Source organism: Dermochelys coriacea, chromosome 12 (assembly GCF_009764565.3).
Source record: "Dermochelys coriacea isolate rDerCor1 chromosome 12, rDerCor1.pri.v4, whole genome shotgun sequence".
NCBI classification, from domain to species: domain Eukaryota; kingdom Metazoa; phylum Chordata; order Testudines; family Dermochelyidae; genus Dermochelys; species Dermochelys coriacea.
This window is the reverse complement of record NC_050079.1, coordinates 19400086-19427001: the sequence shown is the minus strand read 5'-3', so window position 1 is coordinate 19427001 and position 26916 is coordinate 19400086. Positions and strand designations below refer to the sequence as shown.

General features: G+C 42.1%; 1 protein-coding gene across 3 annotated transcripts in view; it reads right to left on the bottom strand.

Moving 5' to 3' along the window:
* Nucleotides 1-23516, bottom strand: part of MYLK3 (myosin light chain kinase 3) — a 71395-nt gene extending 47879 nt beyond the window's left edge. Inside the window, exons 1-2 of one of the 3 annotated variants that reach the window (XM_043495446.1) lie at nt 23416-23489; nt 23005-23119 (exon numbers count right to left, since the gene is read on the bottom strand). In XM_043495446.1, the coding sequence (XP_043351381.1) occupies nt 23005-23052 (48 nt within the window). In that variant the 5' untranslated portion in view covers nt 23053-23119; nt 23416-23489. Of the gene's footprint in view, nt 1-12894; nt 13465-23004 lie in introns of those variants that run through there. The other 2 variants (XM_043495445.1, XM_043495444.1) reach the window with 2 other exon arrangements.
* Nucleotides 23517-26916: the final 3400 nt, after the last annotated feature.

Sequence of the window (26916 nt, the reverse complement as noted above, 5' to 3'; positions counted from 1 at the left end):
TTTTTTTTTAAAACCTCTGAAAAACATCTTGCAAACTCTGCAGTTGATATAGTAACTTACAAAACACCCTCTTGTCAGCTCTGGCCATTGTTTTGCCTTTCCAAACAAATGGACCTGAAGTGTAATGCTATTAGGTGTTTGCTCAGTTAAGTACTGTGACAGGGTCAGGCCAGATGGCTACAGGAGAGTGGTGGAAGGTAGATACATTAGTCCCAGATTAAGCAGGTCCTTTTCCCCTGGGTAAGATAACAGGGACTATTCCAGAACAATCAGGAACCTGCTAGAGCCAATTAAGGCAAGCAGGCTAATTAGGACATATGGAGCCAATTAGGAGGTTATTATAACCAATTAAGGCAAGTAGGCTAATCAGGGCACCTGGTTAAAAGAAAGATCTCCCTTCAGTTAAGGAGAGGCATATAAGGAGCTGGGAGCAAGAGGACGTGCTGCTGAAGGACTGAGGGATACAAATGCCATCAGGAAGAAGGTCCTGTAGTGAGGACAAAGTTGGGGGGAGGTCATGGGGAAGAGGCCCAGGAAGTTATAGTTGTCACACAGCTGTTTCAGGAGACATTATAGACAACTGTGATCCATAGGACCCTCGGCTGGAACCCAGAGCAGAGGGCGGGCCCGGGTTCCTCCCATTTTCCCAACTCCCTATTTGACACAACAGGAGTTGACCTGGACTGTGAGTCATATCAGAGGGGAAGGTCTCAGGCCTGTCCCCAACCCACTAGGTGGGACAACAGAGACTACGGAGATTGTTCTCCTTTCTTTTCTCCCATGCTGGCCAGTGATGAGGTTAGCTGAGTGAACGGCAGGTTTGAGCCAGTGGCAAAAGTGGCCAAACTGAGGGCTGCTGTGAATCTCTGAGGCACGCAAATCCGCTGGAAAGTGCAGGACCCACCAAAGCAGAGGTGGAACTTTGTCGCAGAACACATATGATCTCAGAATCATTAACAATATTTTAAAAGAAATGTACATTTGGAATCTCCTGAAAGTTCAGATTACTTTAACATATGAATTATGATGTCTCGATTACATGAAAATCCACAAGAGGTGATCAGATATTTCTAGATAACACTGTTTAGTATTTTCATGCATGACTGAAAAAGATATTCTAATGCTTTCCTCTAGGTTATTTTGCCTCTCAGAAGGCAGACTGACCAACAGAACACCGGTTGATGGTTCATATTCACTGACTTTGCCCTAGAGCTTATTCTCACACAGGAGCCCGATATCAACAGCAAGCTGGAGGATTAATGTATCTTTCATTTTCAGCCTTTTCATTTATTTTCCAGACAGCTGCACTAATATTAACTGAAAAAATTCAAGACAGCATGTAATGTTCTTCTTCAGTTGGGTACATTTATGTTCCCTTGTGTTTTCACATTCCAGTTACGTCTTCATTCAAGTGGATCTCCTCTGAAAAGTGAATGTAAAAATGGCACTGCTAGATTCCGGCATTTATTATTTTCCAGTGACTCCATATCAGATGTGGTCAGTTTACAGTTTATATTGAAACAATACTTAATCTAACTGCCAGCCATACAAATTTAATCTGGGATTTGGGAGGTGAGCTGAGTTATTTTCTTTCTCACTACTAACCGGAATTCTGCCAGCTATGAAGACCTGTTATGCCTTTGTGGGTTTCCACAGGTAACTGATTGGAAGCCATTAAACACTGATGATGATGATACACAAGAAGAAAAATGATACTACTCACACCATTAGTTGTGTATGCTCTGCAGTAAGGCCAACATGAGTAAAAAGGAGTAAAGAGCAGGTTTGTTGAGTATGAAGGTGATCATTTCTAGATGGTCAAGTTTCAGAGTAAAATAGCACTCAAATATCTGGGTCTTGCTCCAAAGCCCATGGAAGTTAATGCAAAGACTCTCACAGACTCCAACATGCTTTGGATCAGATCAACGAGAAAGGTCTCCAAATTGCCAGCAACATGTTCACTACTTGAACTGCTGGAAACCACCAGCTTTGTGTTGCGTTTGGTATTATGCTTTATTTACCTTCTAATTTGGAGAAAACAACAAGGTATTTCATCTTATATGCACATTTGAATTCAGAAATTTTAAAATCAAGCTATTTTAAAGTGTTTGAATTTAATGCTGCAATAAGCAAGTTTTCTAGCAAGTGACATGGATCTTTTTATGTGGCATCTCCAATACAGGATGTATGCAACAACAGACCCCCATTCTAAACCATCTTCTGTTAATCTGTTTATAGTTGAATAGTCCTTTTGATCATCCCAGGATCCACTCCATCATCCATCCAAGATCATCTTTTTCCTGCCTCATGTTCTGCCATTAATTTTCCCTCCCAGTGCCCATAAACATATACTACCCATTGAACCCCTGAAAATGTGACCTGCAAATCAAATCTTTCTTTTCATAAATTCTCTTGTCTAGCATTTGCTGACTTCTAGTCATCTCCAATAATGGAGATTACATTGATTATTTAATCACAATGCTTTGAACCAACTAATTTTGTACAACTCTCAACAGTGTCTTGATACAGTTTGCAAAATCACTGAAAAAAACATGTAGCAATGTTATAACTTTCCAATGTTTAGCAAACTCATCGGGGTTTATCTGTACCAAAACAGCTGTTAACACATTACTGTGGGAATATACTACCTCCATGATGATTCTTCTTGCTTATCCATTTGTTTTTTCAGTAAAGATAGAAGGAATTGCTACAGCACCATCAGATCCTCTTCCATCAGTGGTTACTGAGAAATCTCTATAACCAGCTGGGTGGACAATTTGATGTAAGTTTAATTTTCAGAAGTATTCGTGCATTCGGGGTACTTTACTCAAGACATACAGCATCTGATTTTCAGAGAAAATGAACACCGACCACGCCAACTGACCTCCAAATCAGGCTTGATACATTTTAAGTTGGGCACCAAAAATGAAAGCTCCCAAAGTTAGTGCCCAATTTTGAAAATGTAACCCTTAAATTCATGATGTGAACTCCAATACCAGACCACTCCAAGGCCAGACTCCACACCACATTAGGTTAATAATGTGTTCAATATCACCCATAAAATGGTGACATATTCAGATGGTTATTTCTCATAATTGGACTAGACTTGGGAGTGCCACTATATGGTTTTGGAAAAGTTTACCAATAGACTTATTGTAATATAGAGATTAATTCCAAGCTGCACTATAACTTGAGCAACCTTGTATCAAATTGTCTCTTCCTCACATTTCCACCCCACACATAGCAGTATCATTTTGTGTTAACAGCTTTTTTATTTTAACATGAGTTTTTGATAAAGATATGTATGAATTTTACTCTTCTCACTAATAACAGAATATCTATACTACTGACATTACAGAGAAAGTGTCTCTTACTTGCCAGCTTTTCTATAATGAAATGTTTGTGTTCTGTGGCATATTCATTTGCTGATTTAGATCTCTGTGGCATTTTGATCAGATGTCATTCACAAGTACAGGAATAATTGATCGGTTTAGTTGGGGCTTAGTCTCAATAATGCATGATGAGTAACAAGCAGTTCTGTAAAAAGGATTGAGAGTAAGAGTCTAACTAACACTGGTGGATTTTGCAAGCTTCTCCCTAGCAAAGAGAAAAAAACCTTAGGCCTGCGGCCATCACCGCCAGTGAAGGTTAAAAAACCTGTCACTGTATCTTCTTTGAAATATAAAATGCTGTATCCATTACTGGAGACCGGGAAAAGTTCTGGAGATAATTTCACAATCATTTTAGGAAAGTAAAAACAAACCAAAAAAATATAGAAAACATAATAAAGGATGTCATCTTTAGATTAGTTTAGAAAAAACAAACACACACCAGCCTCAAAGCCTAGCTATAGCAACAGCAGGAAGGCAATGCTATTGTGTTGCTTATTAAAGCAGATGCTCTAAAATCCTTTGGCTGTGAATTTGGTTTGAATTAGAGCTCCAGTGATGTGTGTCAGAGCATCACAATCCTTTTTCTCTTTCCCATTTAAGTTAATACCCCATGGAGGTTAAATAATAAATAAATAAACCCTAAGCAACAACAGTTCTTAGTGCTTGTGCAGGCTTTTACATTTTAAAAGCACAGGGTACACACTAATCACTCCTCGCAACTTCCCTCTGACACTGGATAGCATTAACATCCCTCTTTTTACAGGTGGAGAAGTAGGCACACAAGGGGTATACGAAGTCATTGTCAGAGCTGGGATCAGAACGCATGAATTCCTGGTTCCTAACCATTACTCAACCCACTAGACCATGCTGTCATAACCCAACTTCTAATATACCCCTGAACACTTGGGCTAGTCTATTTTTATGTGAGTTAAGCAAGTGCAGTCTCATTAGTGTCATGGGGAGAAGAATTAATATGATGCCTGTCTACAAATGTAATCCCAAATCATATGGTCTTCTTTTGCCATCATGCTGCATTGCAAGCACATGCTACCACTCAGAGTGGGTGGAGTTGACATTAATGTTTTCTGTGTCCCTGTACCTGCACAGAAAGTTGGAGGGAGGAACCCAGGCTGCAGAAGGGAAGAGTCTAGAGGAGATACACAAAGTCAATCTATATGCACATGGCATGAACGCAAACTACAGATGCAGCATCTATATTGTCATAAAAATAAAGGAAAGGGTAACCACCTGTCTGTATACAGTGCTATAAAATCCCTCCTGGCCAGAGGCAAAACCCTTTCACCTGTAAAGGGTTAAGAAGCTAAGATAACCTCACTGCCACCTGACCAAAATGACCAATGAGGAGACAAGATACTTTCAAATATGGAGGGAGCGGAACAAAGGGTCTGTCTGTGTGATGCTTTTGCTGGGAACAGATCAGGAATGCAGCCCTACAACTGTTAGTAAGTAATCTAGCTAGAAATGTGTTAGATTTTCTTTTGTTTAATGGCTGGTAAAATAAGATGTGCTGAATGGAATGTATATTCCTGTTTTTGTGTTTTTTTGTAACCTAAGGTTTTGCCTAGAGGGATTCTCTATTTTTTGAATCTGATTACCCTGTAAGGTATTTACTATCTTGATTTTACAGAGGTGATTCTTTTACCTTTTCTTTAATTAAAATTCTTCTTTTAAGAACCTGATTGATTTTTCATTGTTCTTAAGATCCAAGGGTTTGGGTCTGTGTTCACCTGTACAAATTGGTGAGGATTTTTATCAAGCCTTCCCCAGGAAAGGGGGTGTAAGGCTTGGGGGGATATTTTGGGGGAAGACGTCTCCAAGTGGGCTCTTTCTCTGTTCTTTGTTTAACACGTTTGTGGTGGCAGCATAGGGTTCAAGGACAAGGCAAAGTTGTACCTTGGGGAAGTTTTTAACCTAAGCTGGTAAGAATAAGCTTAGGGGGCCTTTCATGCAGGTCCCTACATCTGTACCCTTGAGTTCAGAGTAGGGAAGGAACCTTGACATATATAAATAGTTCTCTAGAGCCAGTTTAGTTTTAGAAACATGGAGTTATTACCCAGAACACTGTAAATGAAACAAGGTGGCAGAAGTCAGTCTAGCAAGAACCACAGGAGAGTGTACAATTAAAAATCAAACATATTGGCACCTAGAAACAGAGCCAGCAGGCAGCAAGGAGGGACTAGGACCACCAGGAATGCTGGATTTCCAAATAACATATTTGCAGATGCATGAAAGCAGTGGAAGCAAGAACTGAATCTGCATCAGAGCTGACCATAATAAAAATAATAAGGGGGATAAAAAGGAGAACATGAAGGCAAAATCTTTTTTACTATTTCAGTAATCTTCTACTATTTCAGTAGGAACAAGGGGAGAATGAGATGGGAATGAGACACTATTTCCAGGAATAATGGCTGAAACACTGGAACAGCTGATAAAGGAGATGGATGAGTACTGTGACCCCAGACAAAGTGAGACTGCAGAGAGATACTAGATTTTTTTTATCCTGAAACCAAGAAGCAGAAGCGTACTTACATTACAGAACTGAGAACCCTGGTATCCATATGTAACTTAGGAGACATTAAAGATTCCCTATTAAAGACAGGGTTGTTTGTGGGACATATTATCACAGTTTACAGGAGAGATTACTGAGATACACAGATCTCACCCTAGAGAAATGCCTCCAAATAGCAAGGGCATCTGAACTGTCCAGGGAAAGGATCAAAACAACAACAGCCATTAGTACAGATCAAGAACAGGATCAAGTTCAGGGAACCCAGGAAGTAGGATAGAGACAGACTGACTGAGGATGCAGGTATCATAGTCTAGTGCATGTATTGTGGAAAGCAATATGAAAGGCATAAAGAAAAGTGCCAGCAATGATATAAAGGGTGAGGAAAACAGAACCACTTTGAAGTGTTGCAGCTATCCCAGAAAGAAAAAAGCAGCAGTCCATGCACTGATGAAGGATATAGATACTTCCAGTGAAGAGGAGAATATCTGCAGTGTGATTCTAGCAGATTAAAAGACTCTCAGAGTAAACATGCTGCAGAAGGCTGCCAGCCATTCAAGTGCCATATTTGCAACTATGCTATTGGATCAATGACCAATTCAGTTCCAACTGACTTGTGGGGCCAGCCACAAAATAAACCCAGAAACACTGATAAACAGACTAGAGAAATGTACAAAGTGCTGGTAATGGACAATAAAACCATTTTGAGGCCAGCTGGCAAATGCAGACTATTGATAAGACTATATGAAACAAGAGCTGTGATCACTTGGAGTTTGTAGTAGTTAACACATAGAAGTAATACCCACTGTTGGACAGCAAGGCAGTGCAAGCCATGGATTTGATCTCAGTACAACACCAGAATACCCTCAGTGTGGGAGAGGAAGGAGAACAGGCACCAGGGGCCCTGTGTGGCATTCTAACAGAATGTAAGAAGATATTTCAAGGAAATGGACATTTAGAGGTCAAGACGAAGTTGGAAATAGACCCCCATATGCAGCCTGTGAGACTGCCAAAGCAGAGTTCTATTAGCTCTGGTGGATCCACTGAAGAAGAACCTGGCAAGCCTGTGAAGAGAAGGCATCATTATACCCATTGAAACTAGAACAGAGTGAATCAACAGCCTGCTGCTGGTGAGAAAACCTTCCGGTAAAATGAGAACCTACACTGAACGAACCACTTAACAGAGCAGTGAAAGAAGTACTACCCATTACCAGCAACTGACGACATACTACCTGACCGTCAAGGGCAAAAGTGTTCACTGTTTGTGATGTCAAGACAGGGGTTCTGGGAGACTGATCTATCCAGACACCTCACAACCATTGCTACACCTTTCACCAGGACAGCCAGGTACAAATGCCTATGTCCATCTGCCCGACCCCAGAGATGTTTGATTGTGGCATTTGATCCTTGAAATCTGGCTAACTGTGGAGTATGAACCATTTTACTGCCTGCAGCCCATTCTGTTTTTTGTGTAAACTGAAGCAAGCACTAGAGAGGGACTTCCAGATATCAAGATTGTAGCTGATGACATTCTTATTGCAGGAGGAAATGACAACGAAGAAGCAATCCACAATCATTATGCCACAATTAACAATCAAACATATTGATTAGCCTCTGAACCCTTGAGACAGTTAACACACAACAATGTAGTATGGGAATGGTCAGAGACCCACGAACATGCATTTGAAAGAGTAAAGAAAATAATAAATGAGACACCAATCCTAACATACTACAGCCTTGTAGAGCAGCTGGAGCTGCAACGTGATGCCTCAGGAAGTGACCTAGGAGCAATGCTGATGCAAAGCCAGCAGCCCATTGCATTTGCACATAGAGCCCTGACAGGCTCAGAAAGGGAATACGACTCAGACAGAAAAGTTGCAACTGGGTGTGCTATTTAGAATGGAACGATTCCATCAGTTAACTTGTGAGCACAAGGTGGAGATGCAATCAGATCACAAGCCATGAGAAAGCATCATGAACAAGCCACTGCTGAGTGTGCCCCAGTGACTACCATGCATATTACTGACACTCCAGGGTTATGATGTGAGGATAAGGCACTGGGAGGGCAGATACAATGAGCAGTGTATACCTTCCAGAATACCACACGGGCTGCTGTATGGAATAGGAGATAGAGCTTATCAATATGCTACAGTACCTTTTCATCTCTAATGGGAGGCGCCAGGCAACCCAACAAAGCATCTAATAGGAGGGGACGCTACTGGCTGTACAACAGTTCATGCTCCTGGGCTGGCCAGTTTACCAGTGCCACAGGAGGTCATCCCTCCTCCTCACAGGGTGAGGGATGAGCTGTAAGTGCAAGATGGGATTTTGTTTGAAGCAGAGACCCCAGGGCCTGCCTTATGGGTCGGTGACCGCCCAGGGCACTGTGGTAAGGAAGGCGCTGTGGTCAAGAGGCAAGGAGCAGGGCAGATCTGGGGTCAAGGCCAAGGAAGAGAGTTTGGGGTAATGGGGGAGGGGGGGGGAAGGCAGTGGAACCCAGGGGTGATAGGGGGTGGGGAGCCTGGGGAGGCAGCGGGGCCAAGAGCAATGGAGGGACAGGTGGGGATCCCAGGAAGGCAGCAGGATCCAGGGGCAATGGGGAGAGCCCAGGAAGGCAGCAGGGGCCTGGGGTGATGGGGGAATGGATGTGGAGGCAGTGGGGGCCAGAGGCAATGGGGGGAGCCTGGGAAGGCAGCAGGGGGTCAGGGGCAATGGGTGGGTAGCTCAGGGAGGCAGCGGGGGCCTGGGGTACCAAAATACAAGTTTGCCCAAGGCACCATTTTCCCTAAGGCCAGCCCTGGGTGGCCCAGTATGACACCACTCAACAGATCAAAGACAGCAACAGGGTGGAAGCAAGTCCCCCACCAACAGTGATGACACAGAAGTGGGAGATAGGCTTGAAGACCAGCGTACTTGAAGGACTATGAGACCAAACAAACCACAAGAAGCTTGGTGGTAATAGCCACACCCAGGGGTTGGCTACGTACTAGTAACCTCTGGCCCCAGCAAGTCAGCAAACACTGGCACAAGAGACACAACAACAAAAATTGTTCAATGGGACATTGTAGCAACCTATCATGGAACTTCAAGGGAGCAGCACAGGTTGCAGCAGGGATGGGTTTGGAGTAGGCATGAGGAAGCCAGTCAGTGTGCTCATGGCACAAATGCTAGCTGCGAAGGCAGCATCTCTGTAAATAGTTCTCTTAATAAAGAGCCTTTTTAGTGGCTGGTTTAGTGGTTTAGAAACCTGGAGTCCTCTCATGTTATTACCTTGCAGGCAGTACATAAAAACACTTTTCACTGTATATCTATGTGCAATAATATGAATTTGCAGGTGCTTTGTAAACTCATTCCAGTCACATGTGGAGTTGTCTGGTGCTGTAAATCCTATAACACATTGTACACAACAGTCATCTGAGTTTCCACTTATGTAAACAGCAGCAGCCCAGGAGATCACAACATACTAAGCCAGAAAGAGACAGTCTCTTGACAAGTAGACACAAACAGTAAGCTTGATCCCGCAGCTACTGAAGTCAATTGCAAAACCCTCACTGGCTTCAATGTGTGCAGGATCAGACCCAAAGTTACAATCTACCATGTATCATATTAGCTGAGATCTGGTTAGCATTAATATCCATCTTAATATCGTACCTTCAGAATAGTTCTCATTCACTTTAATAAGACCTGTGTGCATAAATCCAAGGGCAGAGTTTGGCATTATGTGTTGCCCTCTTTAGGTTTGCTGTGTGGCAGTGATGAAGACTATTAACCTTCCCCCATTTGCAGAGATCCCTCTAGCATCTCATGAATTCAGATGTGAAAAATCTTAAATGGATGAATGTAGGGAAGGTATGACTGTAGGTTACCAGTGGTTGTGTTGAGTGTTATACTGAGTGTTGTAGCCAAAGGCTTCCACAGACAAAAAAATCAAGTTATTTTGATTCTTGATTCAGTTTAGGACTCATGAAAGCCAACAACAACAATACATAGCTTGTGGGAAATGCTGAGTATCAGATGTTTTAGAAATGTGTGCCAAGTAATGGAAAATAACAGTACAAGAGGCAGGGCTGCGGGTGGCAAGATAAAGGACAAGGCCAGAAGATTTTGGCTGGACTGAGGACTAAACTTTGGCTGAACTAAGGATTAATGAGATAAGCAGCACCTGAGAGTCTTTACCACCACAAGATAATGGAACCCAAAGATAAGAATGATGAGAACATTGGGTGATAAACAACAGAAAAGGAATAAACAAGTGCTGTGTATATATATTGCTGTGGAAAGGGAAATAAAGTGCTTTTTACCAGCAACTGTGTCAGTTGTCCTGTAAGCCAGCCTGCTAGCAGCAACAATAGCTTTTTTCATCTGCAGAATGCAAAGAATTTTACAACAGAGGTCAGTATCATTATCGCAGTTCTAGAGATGGGAAAAACTAAGGCACAGAAGGGGTAAGTGACTTGCCTTAATGTCATCCACCAGGCCAGTGCCATAGCTGGATGTGGAATGCAGGTCTCCTGAGTCCCAGTCCAATGCTATAGACACTACACCACACTACCTCTAAGTAACAAAAATCCAAGCCACAAAAGCCCCAGGAGAGCACATAACTGCAGCTCTGGAATTTAATTTTTACTCATTACAACCCTAAGTGCAATTTCCTTCAATGCATAAAAACCTAGATTATACCAGTCCTCACTAACATATTTTGCATTATGTATTAACTTCAGAAACATACAAATTAATTCCTCAGAAATCTGGCTTAATTTAATTGCATTTCTTTTTGACAGAAGTCATTTTAAAAACACTGCATGCTACATTTCATGTTTAATGTCATGTCATCGTTCAACATGTATTTTACTGAAAGAGAAATTAAAACAATATTAACAGAAAATTATCTCAAATTTTACCATAGGCAACTTAAAGATAGCATTAGTCACTCTTCATGAAAAAGCAGTTGGGTGGTATATGTCATAAAAATAAAGGGGCGAATTCTGCTTTCAGTTACCCTGGTGTAACTCTGCTGGCCCTTTAACATAAAAACAGCCATACTGGGTCAGACCAAAGGTCCATCTAGCCCAGTATCCTGTCTTCTGACAGTGGCCAATGCCTGGTGCCCTAGAGGGAATGAACAGAACAGTTAATCATCAAATGATCCATCCCGTCACCCATTCCCAGCTTCTGGTAAACAGAGGCTAGGAACACCATCCCTGCCCGTCCTGGCTAATAGCTATTGATGGACCTATCCTCCATGAATTTGTCTAGTTCTTTTTTGAACCCTGTTATAGTCCTGGCTTTCAGAACATCCTCTGGCAAGGAGTTCCACAGCAATCAAGAACAACCAATCTCCTTGATCATTCTTTGATTATTAAGTGATCCAATGATAAAAAATGTTTCACAATAGCTCTGGCTACATTAAAAGCATTACATTACACACAGTGGAGTCCCTTAAAATCTTCAGGTGAAATCTTGGATCCATTACAGTCAATAGAAGTTTTGCCATTGACTTCAATAAGGTCAGGATTTGACCTTTGGTATTAAACATATGTATGCTATTTGTAATATTACTGTACTAGATTAGGGTATTATCTCAAATGTCATGCACCTGCTTAAATAGTTAAATGAGATAAATGAAAACAATTTAAATGCCTTCTGTAGGAAGCTATTTGGGCAAAATAAATGGATTACTTCTTCCAAACAGTCTGAAAGAATGTCCAAAAACAATTCTAGGTTCTGTTAGACTCCCACGTAAACAGTATGCCCTGCAACTTTTTAAATAGTTCCTTAAAATCTATATTCTATATACAGATGGGTTTTCTATTTCCGTCCAATAAGGATATTTTCACCAAAGGAGAAACTAACTGACTGACTGTGCAATGAGATAGTGAAACTGACTGTATTGAAAGTGCTGTCAAATGTGTCAAGTAAAAAAATAAAAATAAAAAAACACAGAGTAAAATATTGTTTCCCCACTAACTTCCTTCCACTATAACAATCTAAGAGTTACTTGTAACTATCGATCTAGGATTGAGAAGCAGCATAGTCCAATGGAAAGGTTACTGGATCGGGAGTCAAGAAACCTGAATCCACTTCCAACTCTGCCACCGATCTGCTGCATGACTTTGGCAAGTCATTTCACCGCTCTGTGCCCGCTCCTCCTTTCACCCTTGGTCTGCCCTGTCTCTATAGATTGTAAGCTATTTGGGGCAGGGCATGTTTCTTGCTATAGTGTTTGCACAGTACCTAACACAATGAGGTTCTGATCTCAGTTAGGGCATCTAGGTGTTACCACAGTATAAGTGATAATATGAGGTACACATTTTGCAGACATTCAGTATGCAATGTTCAAGTTAACTGTGTCCCTTTAGCTGCTTGCCAAATAAGCAGACACAATTTGGCTGCTTGAAAATTGCCCCAATAAGAGCATGATTGTGCTCTTATTTAAGTCCATGGTAAAACCCTTCTTTGATTTCAGCTGAAGTAAGGGGGCAGGTCCATTACTGTTAGTGACAAGATTGTCTCAATTTACAAGTATTTAGCTAATACTTAGGGGAAAAAATGCTCTGTTGTGATACCCACTAAGTCTGTGATTAATTGCTCTTTTCCCTCACAGTGATTATGTCAGGCTCTTGTAAATTTGTGCACAAGTATTTAGCTTTTATGAGCCACTTCTTTATTCTAAAATCTCAGACAGTTATGAGATCCATTCTAAAGCAAATAGCTGCAATAATGCAAACAATTCACATCCATTTAATTTTATTGCTGCTCAGCATACTAGTCAATATGTTTGTTACTTAGAACCTTGCAAAATAGACAATATTTATTTCCTCATGTCAGGTACTACTCCCATTGACTTCAGTGACAGTTTTGCATAAGAAAGGACTACAATATTTGGAAGATAGTATCAAACCTACACAGTACTTACAAAAATGGTGACTAGTGTTATTTCAAAACTAAATTTAAAGTTTTTAAAAAGTCCCTTACCGTAAATCTTTTTATGTAATCAGACACACAAAATCCTCCCACGCTCAAACAAAGGGATCTGTGCAGTGAAGATTCCTGATACAAAGCTCCCATTTTTTTTTAGCCTGTGTGGCAGTAACCCGGGTAGCCTGAAGTCTTTTACTGAATTAAGCAAAGCCTAGTTAGATCTTACTAGAATTGTGTGTGTGTGATAAACTTAGCATTTCATCTTATCTGACACTACACCAGGCATTTCAATCATTTCACTTCCTTATCTGTAGTACTAGGTTCTATCTGTATCCTTGCAGCTCATTTCCTGCATCACCGATAAGAGAGGAAACAAACTCAGCAGAAGACGATGGCCAAATCACTTGAAGTCAATCAGAGTCCTCTGTATACAATTGGGCTTTCTTGTTTTTGCCCAATTTAACTTTTTGTTCTTATATTTAAAAAATGCAACTTTGGTTGCAGCTGTCATTCACTAGCATTGTTCCCACATGCAGTGACAGACATTAATGCGGTATTCACATCACTACGATTGTATCAGTACAGGTGACCTTTAGAGGGCAACAATGCCATAGGAATTGAGGAGACAAACATAAATTGTCAGCCTCCATATATGCATTCTAGAGAATTTCTCACACAGGTACATCCACCTGTACACATGGTTTAGATAATTTAACACCTGTGCTCAAACAAGTATTAATTTGCACCTGCAAAATCCTTCATGGTCAAGGGGTTTTACAGGTGTAAATTAACATTTAAGTAGACACAGGTGATGAACTATTTCAAGTGCATTGCACCCATAAAGCATGGCCATGTATGTGTCAAGCAATTTTGTGAACACACAGCTAGTGGCACGCAAAGGCTCGTTTAAACATTTTCCCCAAAATTGAAGTGAAAAGCATATTTATGACAATATGCATACAAACTGAGCCCCCAGTAAATTACTGCACTTTTATTTTGTTTTAGTAAGAATTTAATAAGTTTTTAGATGGTAAGTTCTTTGGAGCAGGGACCATATCTTTTTATATTTTTGGACAGTGCCCAGCACAATGATCCTCATGGGGCCTATGGACATTATTGTCATAAATGTTAAAATAAGACTACCAGTACATTTCACATAAAGAAAAAAAAAACATTGGAAGACCTGAGAAAAGAAGTAAATTTTGCAGAAGTAATGATGGAAATCTACTTGCAGTTCTGTGCTGTGGCTTCATTTTGCCTCTGTTAATGCAATAAAAGATAGTAACTACTAGTTTTAGCTCTTTGCAAGTGTGACATTATCTGATTAAAATATGACCATATAGATCATGGTTGCAACCACTGTATATATTTGCAACAAATCTTGACAAAATGTCGCATGTAAGATGTCTACGAAAAGGTTATGATTTTCTGGTTATGATTATGCTATTTGTATGCATGGACCATTTTTGTATTTGAAGTTATGAATATTGGCCCTATACCTGGATTTCAAATGTTTGCTCCTGGGGTAACACCCCCAAGGTAGCTACCCAGCACATCATGAAGGGACTATTCAAATGGAGGGCCCATCAAAAGAACATTTAACTGACAATGGACCATGGGAGATGCCCATCTACACTAAATGGAATTTCCTGCTGTGCCTAGGTGAAATGCATGGACATGGGACTTGCCTGTGTGACTCCAAACTCCATCTTGTTGCTATAATTTTTCACAGTAAGAACAATGGGATTCCCTCCACATGGCAGAGGACATAAAGGTCTGGAAACCCCTCCATTTTGCCTCTCTCCTGCTCCAGCCTCTGGAATGTGGACTTATACTAAGGTGAGCATTCTTACCAATGGACTAAGGATCTTCCAATGATTGGAAGCAACTAGAGACTTATTAAGCCAGCAGTTTATTTCATCACTATTACAAGCCCTGAACCAAGAACTATGCAATTACTGTATATATTTGATTCCCTTATCCAATTTAACTCACCTTTCTTTCTTTCTTTTATGAATAAACCTTTAGATTTTAGATACTAAAGGATTGGTATCAGCAAGATTTTTGGGTAAAATCTAAGTTATATAAGACCTGGGTATGTGACTGGTCCTTGGGATTCAGAAGAACCTTTCATTTGATGAGACTGGTTGTAAAGAACCACTCATCTCTCAATCCAGTGGTTTTGGAGGGAAATAAGAACTGGAATGCCCAAGGGGAAACTGCTTTTATGACTTCTTGTTAGCCAGCGTAGTGAAACAGGAGTTTACTTTGTGGCTGGTTTGTTATATCTTATGAAAGAATAACCACCAGTTTTGGGTTGTGTTTGCCCTGTTTCTCAGCAGTTCATCCTGAATTTGGCATCCTCAGTGGTGATCCACTGACGCATGATTACAACAAGCAATTATAGGTTTCAGAGTAGCAGCCGTGTTAGTCTGTATTCGCAAAAAGAAAAGGAGTACTTGTGGCACCTTAGAGACTAACAAATTTATTAGAGCATAAGCTTTTGTGAGCTACAGCTCACTTCATCGGATGCATTATCAATAATTATAACAAGCAATTATCTCTGCTTGGATGAGTGTATTGTAAGAAACTACTTACCTTAGATTGGTGGTTTTCAAACTTTTTCCTGGGGACCCGACTGAAAAAAATTGTTGATGCCAATGACCCAGCGGAGCTGGGGATGAGGGGTTTGGGGTGTGGGAGGGGCTCAGAGCTGGGGCAGAGGATTGGGGAGCAGGAGTGACAGCTGTGGGGTGAGGCCAGGAATGAGGGGTTATGGGCATGGGAGGGGGCTCTGGACTGGGGCAAGGGGTTGGGGTGTGGGAGAGGGACAGGGCTCTGGGCTGGGGGCAGGCTCTGGGGTGGGACTGGGGATGAGGGGTTTGGGGTGCAGGAGGGGCTCCGGGTTGGGGGTGGGGACTCAGGGTTGGGGCAGGGGTGTGGGAGGGGGTCAGGGCTCTGGGCTGGGGGTGCCGGTTCTGGGGTGGGGCTGGGGATTCATAGATACTAAGATCCGAAGGGACCATTCTGATCATCTAGTCCGACCTCCTGCACAATGCAGGCCACAGAATCTCACCCATTCACTCCTACGAAAAACCTCACCTATGTCTGAGCTATTGAAGTCCTCAAATCGTGGTTTAAAGACTTCAAGGAGCAGAGAATCCTCCCTCAAGTGACCCGTGCCCATGCTACAGAGGAAGATGAAAAACCTCCAGGGCCTCTTCCAATCTGCCCTGGAGGAAAATTCCTTCCTGAACCCAAATATGGCGATCAGCTAAACCCTGAGCATACGGGCAAGATTCACCAGCCAGATACTACAGAAAATTCTTTCCTGGGTAACTCAGATCCCATCCATCTAATATCCCATCTCAGGGGATTCAGCCTATTTACCCTGAATATTAAAGATCAATTAATTACCAAAATCACATATCCCATCATACCATCTCCTCCATAAACTTATCGAGTAGAATCTAAAAGCCAGATAGATCTTTTGCCCCCACTGCTTCCCTTGGAAGGCTATTCCAAAACTTCACTCCTCTGATGGTTAGAAACCTTCATCTAATTTCAAGTCTAAACTTCTGGTGGCCAGTTTATACCCATTTGTTCTTGTGTCCACATTGGTGCTGAGCTTAAATAATTCCTCTCCCTCTCCTGTATTTATCCCTCTGATATATTATAGAGAGCAATGATCTCCCCTCAACCTTCTTTTAGTTAGGCTAAACAAGCCAAGCTCCTTAAGTCTCCTTTCATAAGACAAGTTTTCCATTCCTCGGATCATCCTAGTAGCCCTTCTCTGTACCTGCTCCAGTTTGAATTCATCCTTTTAAACATGGGAGACCAGAACTGCACACAGTATTCTAGGTGAGGTCTCACTAATGCCTGTATAATGGAACTAAAACCCCTTATCCTACTGGAAATACCTCTCCTGATGCATCCCAAAACCGCATTAACTTTTTTCACAGCCATATCACATTGGCAGCTCATAGTCATCTATGATCAACCAATACTCCAAGGTCCTTCTCCTCTTCTGTTACTTCTAATTGATGCATCCCCAGCTTATAACTAAATTCTTGTTATTAATCCCTAAATGCATAACCTTAAACTTCTCACTATTAAATTTCATCCTATTACTATTACTCCAGTTTACAAGGTCATCCAGATCCTCCTGTATAATATCCCGATCCTTCTCTGAATTGGCAATACCTCCCAGCTTTGTATCATCTGCAAACTTCATTAGCACACTCCCACTTTTTGTGCCGAGGTCAGTAATAAAAAGATTAAATAAGATTGGTCCCAAACTGATCCCTGAGGAACTCCACTGGTAACCTCCCTCCAACCTGACAGTTCACCTTTCAGTAGGACCCGTTGTAGTCTCCCCTTTAACCAATTCCTTATCCACCTTTTGATGTTCATATTGATCCCCATCTTTTCCAATTTAACTAATAATTCCACATATGGCACAGTATAAACACCTTACTGAAGTCTAGGTAAGATCCATTGTGTTTCCTTTGTCTAAAAATCTGTTACTTTCTCAAAGAAGGAGATCAGGTTGGTTTGGCACGATCTACCTTTTGTAAAACTATGTTGTATTTTGTCCCATTTACCATTGACTTCAATGTCCTTAACTAATTTCTCCTTCAAAATTTTTTCCAGGATCTTGCATACTACAGATGTCAAACTAACTGGCCTGTAGTTACCCGATCACTTTTTTTTTCCTTTCTTAAAATAGGAACTATATTAGCAATTCTCCAATCATATGGTACAACTCCTGAGTTTACAGATTCATTAAAAATTCTTGCTAATGGGCTTGCAATTTCAGGTGCCAATTCCTTTAATATTCTTGGATAAAGATTATCTGGGCCCCCCCGATTTAGTCCCATTAAGCTGTTTCAGTTTCGCTTCTACCTCAGATATGGTAATATCTACTTCTATATCCTCATTCCCATTTGCCATGCTACCATTATCCCTAAGATCCTCTTTAGCCTTATTAAAGACTGAGGCAAAGTATTTTTAGATATTGGGCTATGCCTAGATTATCTTGAACCTCCACTCCATCCTCAGTGTTTAGCGGCCCCACTTCTTCTTTCTTAGTTTTCTTCTTATTTATATGGCTATAGAACCTTTACTATTGGTTTTAATTCCCTTTGCAAGGTCCAACTCTACTTGACTTTTAGCCTGTCTCACTTTATCCCTACATGTTCTGACCTCAATAAGGTAGCTTTCCTTGCAGATCCCTCCATCTTCCACTCTCTGTATGCTTTCTCTTCTTCTTAATCACCTCTCTAAGATGCTTGCTCATCCAGCTTGGTCTACAACTCCTGCTTATGAATTTTTTCCCCTTTCTTGGGATACAGGCTTCCGATAGCTTCTGCAGCTTTGATTTAAAGTAATTCCAGGCCTCCTCTACCTTTAGATCCATAAATTCTTCAGTCCAATCCACTTCCCTAACTAATTTCCTTAATTTTTGAAAGTCAGCCCTTTTGAAATCAAAAACCCTAGTTGCAGATTTATTTTTGTTAATCCTTCTTTCAGTTTGAACTGAATTAGCTCATGATCACTTAAACCAAGATTATCCCCTACAACCATTTCTTCTATGAGGTCCTCACTACTCAGCAAAACCAAATCTAAAATGGCATCCCCTCTAGTCGGTTCAGCAACTACTTGATGAAGGAATCCATCAGCTATCGCATCTAGGAAAATCTGAGCCCTATTATTACTAGCACTGGTCCTCCAGTCTATATCTGGGAAGTTAAAGTCTCCCATGATCACGCAGTTTCCATTAGTATTTACTTTATTAAAATATTTAAAAGGGCTCTATCCATATCCAAATTAGATCCCGGAGGTCTATAGCACACCCCAAGCACTATTGTAGGAGAGGCTCTACTAGTTATCTTCCCCAATGTAATTTTTGCCCAGACGGACTCTGTCTTATCCATTGTATCGCTTTTTATTTCTTTACATTCTACCTCATCATTGATATACAATGCTACTCCACCACCTTTACCTTTATTTCTGTCTTTCCTAAACAGCACATACCCTCAATACCTGTAGTCCAGTCATGACTACTATTCCACCTTGTTTCTGTTATCCCTATAATATCTGGTTTCACTTCCTGCACCAGTAGCTCTAGTTCCTCCATTTTGTTACCTAGGCTCCTAGCATTGGTGTAGAAACATCTTAATTTTTGCTGTTTGGGATGAGGGGTTTGGGGTGCAGGAGGGGCTCCGGGTTGGGGTGGGGGCTCAGGGCTTGTGCCATGGTGTGGGAGGGGGTCATGGCTCTGGGCTGGGGGTGCAGGCTCTGAGGTGGGCTGGGGATGAGGGGTTTGGAGTGTAGGCGGGGGCTCTGGGTTTGCAGGAGGCTCTGGGCGGGGGCAGGGGATTGGGGTGCGGGGTTGGAGCGCAGACTTACCTCCAGTGGCTCCCCGTCAGCAGCGCAGCCGGGGTACGGAGGCAGGCTTCCCGCCTGTACTGGCACCGCGGACCGCGCTTTGCCCCAGAAGCAGCCAGCAGCAGGTCCGGTTCCTAGGCGGAGGCACACAAGCAGCTCCACGTGGCTCTGCCACCCCAGCATTCCCGGCCAATGGGAATGTGGAGCTGGTGCTCGGGCGGGGGCAGCATACGAGTCCTGTGGTCCCCCTGCCTAGAAGCCAGACCTATTGCTGGCTGCTTCTAGGGTGCAACGCGGTGTCAGAACAGGTAGGCAAGAGCCTGGGCAGCACCACCAACGGGACTTTTAACGTCCTGGTCGGAGGTGCTGACCAGAGCCGCTAGGGTCCCTGGGTACTGAGCAAGGTGACCCAGTGCCTTACATGCCATGACCCAGAACTGGGTCACAACCCGAACTTTGAAAAACACTGCCTTAGATTACTTTGGGAAAGAGTAAAGTAGGATCCTGATATACAAAGTGACAGTCCTTTACTTAGGGCCAGTGACTGCAGTGGAGATGCATGAGTGTCACTGAAGACAGCTTTTGGAATTAGCACAGGCTATGTCTTCACTGATTAAAAAAGGTGTGTTTTACTGTGGGATAACTAATGAGCATTAGCTATCCTGCAGCAAAAACATAGTGGAGAAAGGCACTGTACTTTATCATGAGGAAAAGCTGGTGAGGTTAACCAGGGTGGTGGGTGTCACCTATCTATCTTGTGGTAAAATCTACAAGTGTCTTGTCTTTACTTAGAATTTTCCAGCGAGGTAACGATTGCCATTAGTTATCTCACTGTATAAAAAGTCACCTTTGTGTCAGTGCAGACAAAGCCAAAGAACAAACGGGTGAGGGAACGATCATCGTGTGGTTAAAACCAAGGTCCAGGATACTTGATATGCTGAAAAAAATCACTGCCTGTCTTGCAAATGGTCTGTATTTTGACCTTGCTAGACATGTTTTTCAATTGTGCTAAGCTACATCACAATAGAGGCCATTTTAATGTTCAGGTGAAAGGGATGGAGGAGACCCGCAAATGGAGAAATAGTCTTAGGGCTTCGGATGGTGCAATATAACTCTTGGGGGGGGAGCATATCTATTGTGCAATATTTACAGTACATCTTGACTTGTGATCTCTACAGCTAACTTCTGACTAAATCACATGCCCCTAAGAGTCAGAAAAGATGGGCTTTGCCTCTGGATCTGGTCATAGACTTCCTATGTAACTTTGTACTTTATCTCTGTGCATCGTTTTTCTCATCTATAATACTGGGTTATTAATACTTTCCTATCTCACAAAGCTTTACCAAGTTAACAAAGCTGCTGGAGATCCAGGATTTAGTATCTATTAATATTATATATTATTCTTATTACTATTATTAAAGATAGCACTAGACTAAAATCTCAGAACCAAACCACCACCAAAATTCAGGAGCTTCAAAACCCAAATCAGTACCCAGGTGCATATTTTGCAATCTAGGCAAAATCCAGCCCTTAGTCCTCTGCTATACGGACAGGAGAATTAGCCACCAAGAGGAGGGCTCCTAAGCTATTCTGCCTGCACAGGACAAGATAGTTCAGGGGGCCCTAGGACCGCACACTCAGCAACATTCCTTACATCTGCTCAAATGACAATCAATGTATGTTTCCCTACCCCCAATGTCTGCTGCCAGACAACACCAGGCACTCAGGAACCAAGAGGTTGAACATGGCCCCTGTCCCAGGTCTTGGGGATTGCAACCCTCACAACCTTAAAGGTGCCCAGTGCAGGTTCTCATTTGATAGGGGCCTAGTTTCCTGATAAATAGGAATTGGATGTGGATTTAGGAGAAGGCATCCCATAAAGAAGTTGGGGGACAGGATTGAGGCTCCCAATGTCTGGTTCAGTGAGGAGACACCCCCTTTTCAACCCCCCCAGTCCTCATATTAGAAGAGGGCAGTTGGATCCCAGCAATGGGTTGGGAACAAGCTGTGGAGAGGTGAGGGGTAGGGGGCCAATGGCTCTATCTCTACCAAATAGAAATAACTGTGGAAGGAATGATAACCTGCACTGTATGAGTTATGTTGGGTAGATCCCAGAGGATTTAAGTTAATTAAATAACATCCTAGTTTAAACCACATCCCTTGAATCTTGTTTCTTCCCGGATGTCCAGGACAAATGCATCATGCTTTATTCCTGCCTGGGTGCAGCACTGAAGAAGAGAAAAGGCTCCCTGCATCCATACAAGATGGGACAAGGTTTTTATTCATACAAGGCAGGGTGTGTTTTATAGTGTCACAAATGATACACGATGAAAATTAAAATGCAGCTAATTTTGAGAGGGTACAAACAATTGCACTGTTATTTTGTATTTTACAAAGATATTATATTACTTAATGTGGCACCGAAAGCATGTAAGCATCAAGCCAACTGGGCAAGCTTGCACGACAAAGAGAATCCGTTTGGAAATTTGGCAGAGAGACTGGAACAAACAATGTTCAGCCTGCAACCTTCCATTATCAGATCTAAATACAGAAGGGTAGCGTAAAATGATACTTTACAGCAGTATTATTAATAATTAAGAATATAATTACGATGATCAGATCCACCAGCTTTTCCACTCTTTCCTTTTTAACATTTGTAAAGACTGAACATGAAGCTTACTTTTTACCTTCTATTTGGCTTCTGTGGTTCAGACTGTTGGATACTTTACACAAAGATGCTAAAAGCAACTAACAAAAGCAGTCATATAACAATGACATTCAGTTTGCAACAGAAGAAAATCAAATGATCCAGTTGTACTAGATCAGCAAACAGGATAACAGACACAAGGCCAAATTTTCCTTTCAGATGCATCTATTAAATCCAGAGTAATTTATCTGGATTTACACCAGTTTAAATGAGAGCAGAATTTAGTTCTCAGCATTCATATGTAGATATTCTAAGAGTTAATTACAAAAAGCCCCATTTTAAATGTATTATTCAATGTGCAGCCAGACAGTATGTCTAGAATAAATGCAAAGCTGTTATAAAATGACGGGGACTGAAACCTTGATATGTTGCGTACAAGTTCCTACTACTGTGTGAAATATGAAAACAAAAGTGACAGGGAAAAATCAAATTACTGCTCTAAAAAAATATGGACTTCACCTTTCAGAGACGCACACATAGAGTCTGCTCTCCTTAAACTGAAGCTTCTTTCTTTCATACAAGATATCTGATATTTCCATTAGTCACTGAAGTGGGCAGACATTGGTCAACGGGGTTACGATATGCAGAGTGAAGATTAATACAGGACAAAAAAGTAGATTAAGAGGTTTGGGGTTTTTAGAACCAGATGCTGTGAGGTGCTTAGCAAGCAACTCCCACTAAAGACTATGCGAAATGCGGGAGAATTCAGTCCTTGTAGGTGACTTCCCTCACCTCCCAGGATCAGGCTCTTACCAAGTGCTGACAATGTGCTCAATGCTCTATAGACTGAGCGGGAGCTATGGTCCCTGCCTCAAGGAATTATCATCTATTATCATTCTTTATCTACAGCAGGTTTCAACTACGTGTAGTTCAGAGCAGACATAACTTACTTGCTTGCAAAGAAATATACAAGAAGAAGCTTCAGTTTTTGCCCATGTTCTCTCCCACAATTCAGGATACAGACCATAGGAAGGTTAGCACTCCCTGCCCAAAACTCAAGCTCTGATTACATTTTCTGAAACCCATATCAAACTCAAACTCAGCTTCCAAATTCTACCCACACTTACCCTTTCATTCCGCTTCCATCCACACAGACTAGAACTGGATATCAGCATATAGGAGCGTTCCCAGAACAGACACAAGGACACTCAAATGGATGCAACAAAGCACTGTGTATGAAAACTTAAAAAAGAGAGAGAGAGAGAGAGAGAGAGAGAGAGAGAGAGAGAATCAGTATCTGATCAGAGCAAGTACTCAGGGGTTTCTGAAAAGTTTTTGTAGATGAGACATCCTCTAAGAGCAAGTGATTCCTGGATGTCAGAGTCTCACTATGAGTGAGGATATTTCTATAGCTGCTTCACTCAGAATGGATTAATGTTAAAGGTCAGGTCTGAAAGCCTCCCCACCTAATTAATATTTATTTTACACTGTGGATCCCCTTACATAAGGAATCTTCCCCCAGGCCATAAGACTCTCACATTTATTCCATTGTTAAACCTTCAGTATCCTGCTCTCACTATTTGCTTCACAAAGGAAACACTTAGCAATGACAGCTTCAGTGAAGCTGCTTCTATTTAAGTAACTGATACCAGGACAGATTCCTCCCTGAGGTAACTATTGGAGCATGCAATTTTACACCAGGGATGAATTTGCCTTGTAGACTACTAATAGTTATAATTGTTGGCAGTTTTCTCATTCTTGAATTACTCTGCCAGTGCTCTGTATGCCAAAATGGGTGGGCATTATGTCTGCAGCTGAGTAAACTAGGGAAAGCCCATTCAGCTAGCAAACACTTTAAAAAATTAACTGCAAGCATGCGAGCCATAAAAGCAGATTAAAAGCATCATAAAGGCCATTTTTCACATCTCAATGCCTACCTTGCTCCAGTCAAACATGTGCAGCTAATTATACATGCAAAGCAGACTTTACAAAGCAATTCCAGCCCTTATGGCCAGGGAGAGGCTTCTGGAAGCAGACCTGGTGCTGTTTCACTGAGCGAGGATGGAGGGCAGAATTTGGGAAACCATGCGGCAGTTCTGTACCACCAAATGGCACACAGCCCTACTCCCTGGGAGCAATCCTCACAGCAGCAGAGGACTAAAGGCAAGTGAGATCAGGGCAGCCCAGGGAAACAGATGCGACTGGGGAGGTGTAAGGCCAGATTATGCCACTGCACGTCTCTAGTTCTCCACTCTATGACAGAAACACAAATATAATCAGCTAGGTATATTTTAGGGGGTGGAGGGTTTTTCTTGGTTTGTTTATTAAATCAGGCCATGATCTGTGGCTGCTGAAAATTTTATTTAAAAAAAAATTTTCCCCTTTCCACGAGTGCTGTTCCTCCATTTTAGAGAAATGACTCCATTAGATCAACAAGTGTAAACTCTGAATAGTGCTATGTACAAAAACACATACAATAAATGCTGTGCCTTGACATCAGAATACAAGCAGCAGGCCACCTAATAATGTACAGATCCCAGAATGCACATGGGTCCAACTAGTCGCATTATTTATCAATAAAACACAATAGGAAGTAATTTGTTTTGCTTTTAAATATGCTTCCAACATGGGAGAGGCCTGATTGTAAGCACAAAGCAAAGGGGATTTGTACTGCAGAACCTGGAGGCCATTGTTTTACCAGCCTCAGGTTCTGATTCCCGCTGAGGCTCGGAGTCCTCCTCAGACTCATAATGGGAGGGGTTCTTCAACCATCTCCCTAGCTAGATGTGCAGGATCACATGTGCCACTTCAGGCTCTGAACTGGGAGCCCTTGACTTCACCCAGTCAAGCTGCACACAGAAGGGCAATCTACACACGCCCTCCTTGAGAGATTGTTGGAGTCTTTTCAGCTCCTGTACAGGAGCCTCAAGTGCTTTACGCCTTCCCAGCTCTGGGCTGGAGTCCGCTGAACATCCACCTGCTCCACTTGCCATGAAATTTCCTGGCAGACATGAATGTTCCTGCCACTGCAGGTGAAATCATGGAGCACAGTGTACTCTGACCACACATTGATCAGCACCCAGGTACAATAGGCTGACCAGCTTTCAGAGCTGGATCCATTGTCACCTGTACTGAGCTGTAAAGAGTGCAGTAGAAAGCTGTTGTGATATAGTCAGCACAGCACACTACTATCAGTGAAAACAGGGGCAGAGACCTTTATAGATTAGGTAAGGGTTAGTGGAAAGGGTTTAGGGAATGGGGGTAGAGGACTATTGAAACCTGAGACCCGGCACACGTCCCTTATGCCCATTCACACTGCAAACTGGCCACAGCCTAAGGCGTGTACTTACCTACACCCCTCAGGCATGCTAGCTTACTCACCCTTAACTCGCCTTCAGACACAGGCCTCTGGGGTTTAGGTATGGATAATGGGGGTTATGGTACAACCACATGCATGGACTTGCACAGTCACTAGTGTCGATGTGGTGAAGTATATTATTTTCTGTAATGCTCCTAACCTGAACAAGTTATTCAATAGCTGGTTATTTTTGAATGGGGAATGTCACAAGCTGGGTAAACTTCACTTGACTCTGTAAAACCTGAAATTAAACAAAATCTGTGATACTCCAAAAATAAAACAAAATGCTCCACAGTGAAAGTGTGGAGACTGACCTTCTCACATGTGGTAATATTTTAGCTCATATACTACAATAGCTCTTCTTGGTCTTGTAACAGGTTTTTCCAATGATGGTAAAGAAGAAAGGGAAATGAATTGGCTGTCATTGATGTTGTATAATAGATTTTCTCAGGCTCTCAGCTCTCACTTGGACTACCCTGTTCCACATTAGGTATTCATTTCATTAACACAATCTTCTTCTATGACTCTGGCCAGAACAACAGCAGCCACAGCAGGACACTTGGTAATAAGTTCCTCTAACTGAAATAGTCGATCAACCACAGAGCCTGTGGTTTCTGTGAATGAGATGCACAGAAGTACATGTGAAATGTCGAAGCTTGTATGTATAGGTGGAATTAGCTTCTTTAATTTCTTTACATTTGGAGCTGGAATATGGAGGCATACATACTAGGTGTTCAGTAGTGCACACACACACACACACACATCCTTGACTTCCAGATCCACAGTATTTAAATTAGTGAGATGTTCTTCTGTTGGGAGAGTGCAGAAGATACTAATGAGAAAAGCTGGCTGTCTTTCCTGTCATGTTACAGTCTCCTCACCAATCTAGCACCCACACAATTGCTGTCTGGATTATTCTAGGACTGGACTGCTGAAATGAGAAATCACATCTCCTCAGAATGGATCAAGGCAGTAGAAGAGGTGACATTTCATTTTCCTGGCTCTGCATCCACAGTGGGAGGTGTAAACTCATTTAGTTTGCTAGGTGGGCTATAGGAGAAGGCATGATACCCAGTGTTATGTCTGGGGGTAGTATGTAATTGATTTTGGTACTGTAGGGCTGCTGGATATCTAGTCAAAGGAGAACATCACTAACTTTGTTCAGTCTAGCTGTTGGAAAGCTTCCTAGTAAGAGGTGTTTCCTCACTCTGAATAAACTGTGAGAATTATTTGAGGATCTATTTTAATTAAGATGAGCACTTCTAAGCCCCCTACTGGTGGGTGCATGGTCATCCTGACAACCTGTGAGATGCTGAAGATGCATTAACTTCTCTGTAGTCGTCTCCACACAGGGAAAATCCTCTTTTGGGGCACAGGATGCCCAAAAGATAACAGTACCAGGGGAAGCCTAGGCAGTTCATTGTCTGGGAGCCAGCAAACAGGGGAACCCCAGAGGCATCAGGAAGATATAGCATCTCCATCCAAATGGCCTGTGTTTCACTCAGCTCACACAGGGTTTGGGGAAGGAACTGCTGCCCATTCTATAGGGGAGAATCCTGCCCCTCCTTCCAACCCATTCTATCCTGCCCTCCCTGAATGCAGCTTAATTATCTCTTCTCTAGTCCCCAAGGCTTTCCCTCTCCCCAAATATCCCCCTTCTGTTTGTCCTTCCAAGTTCCCT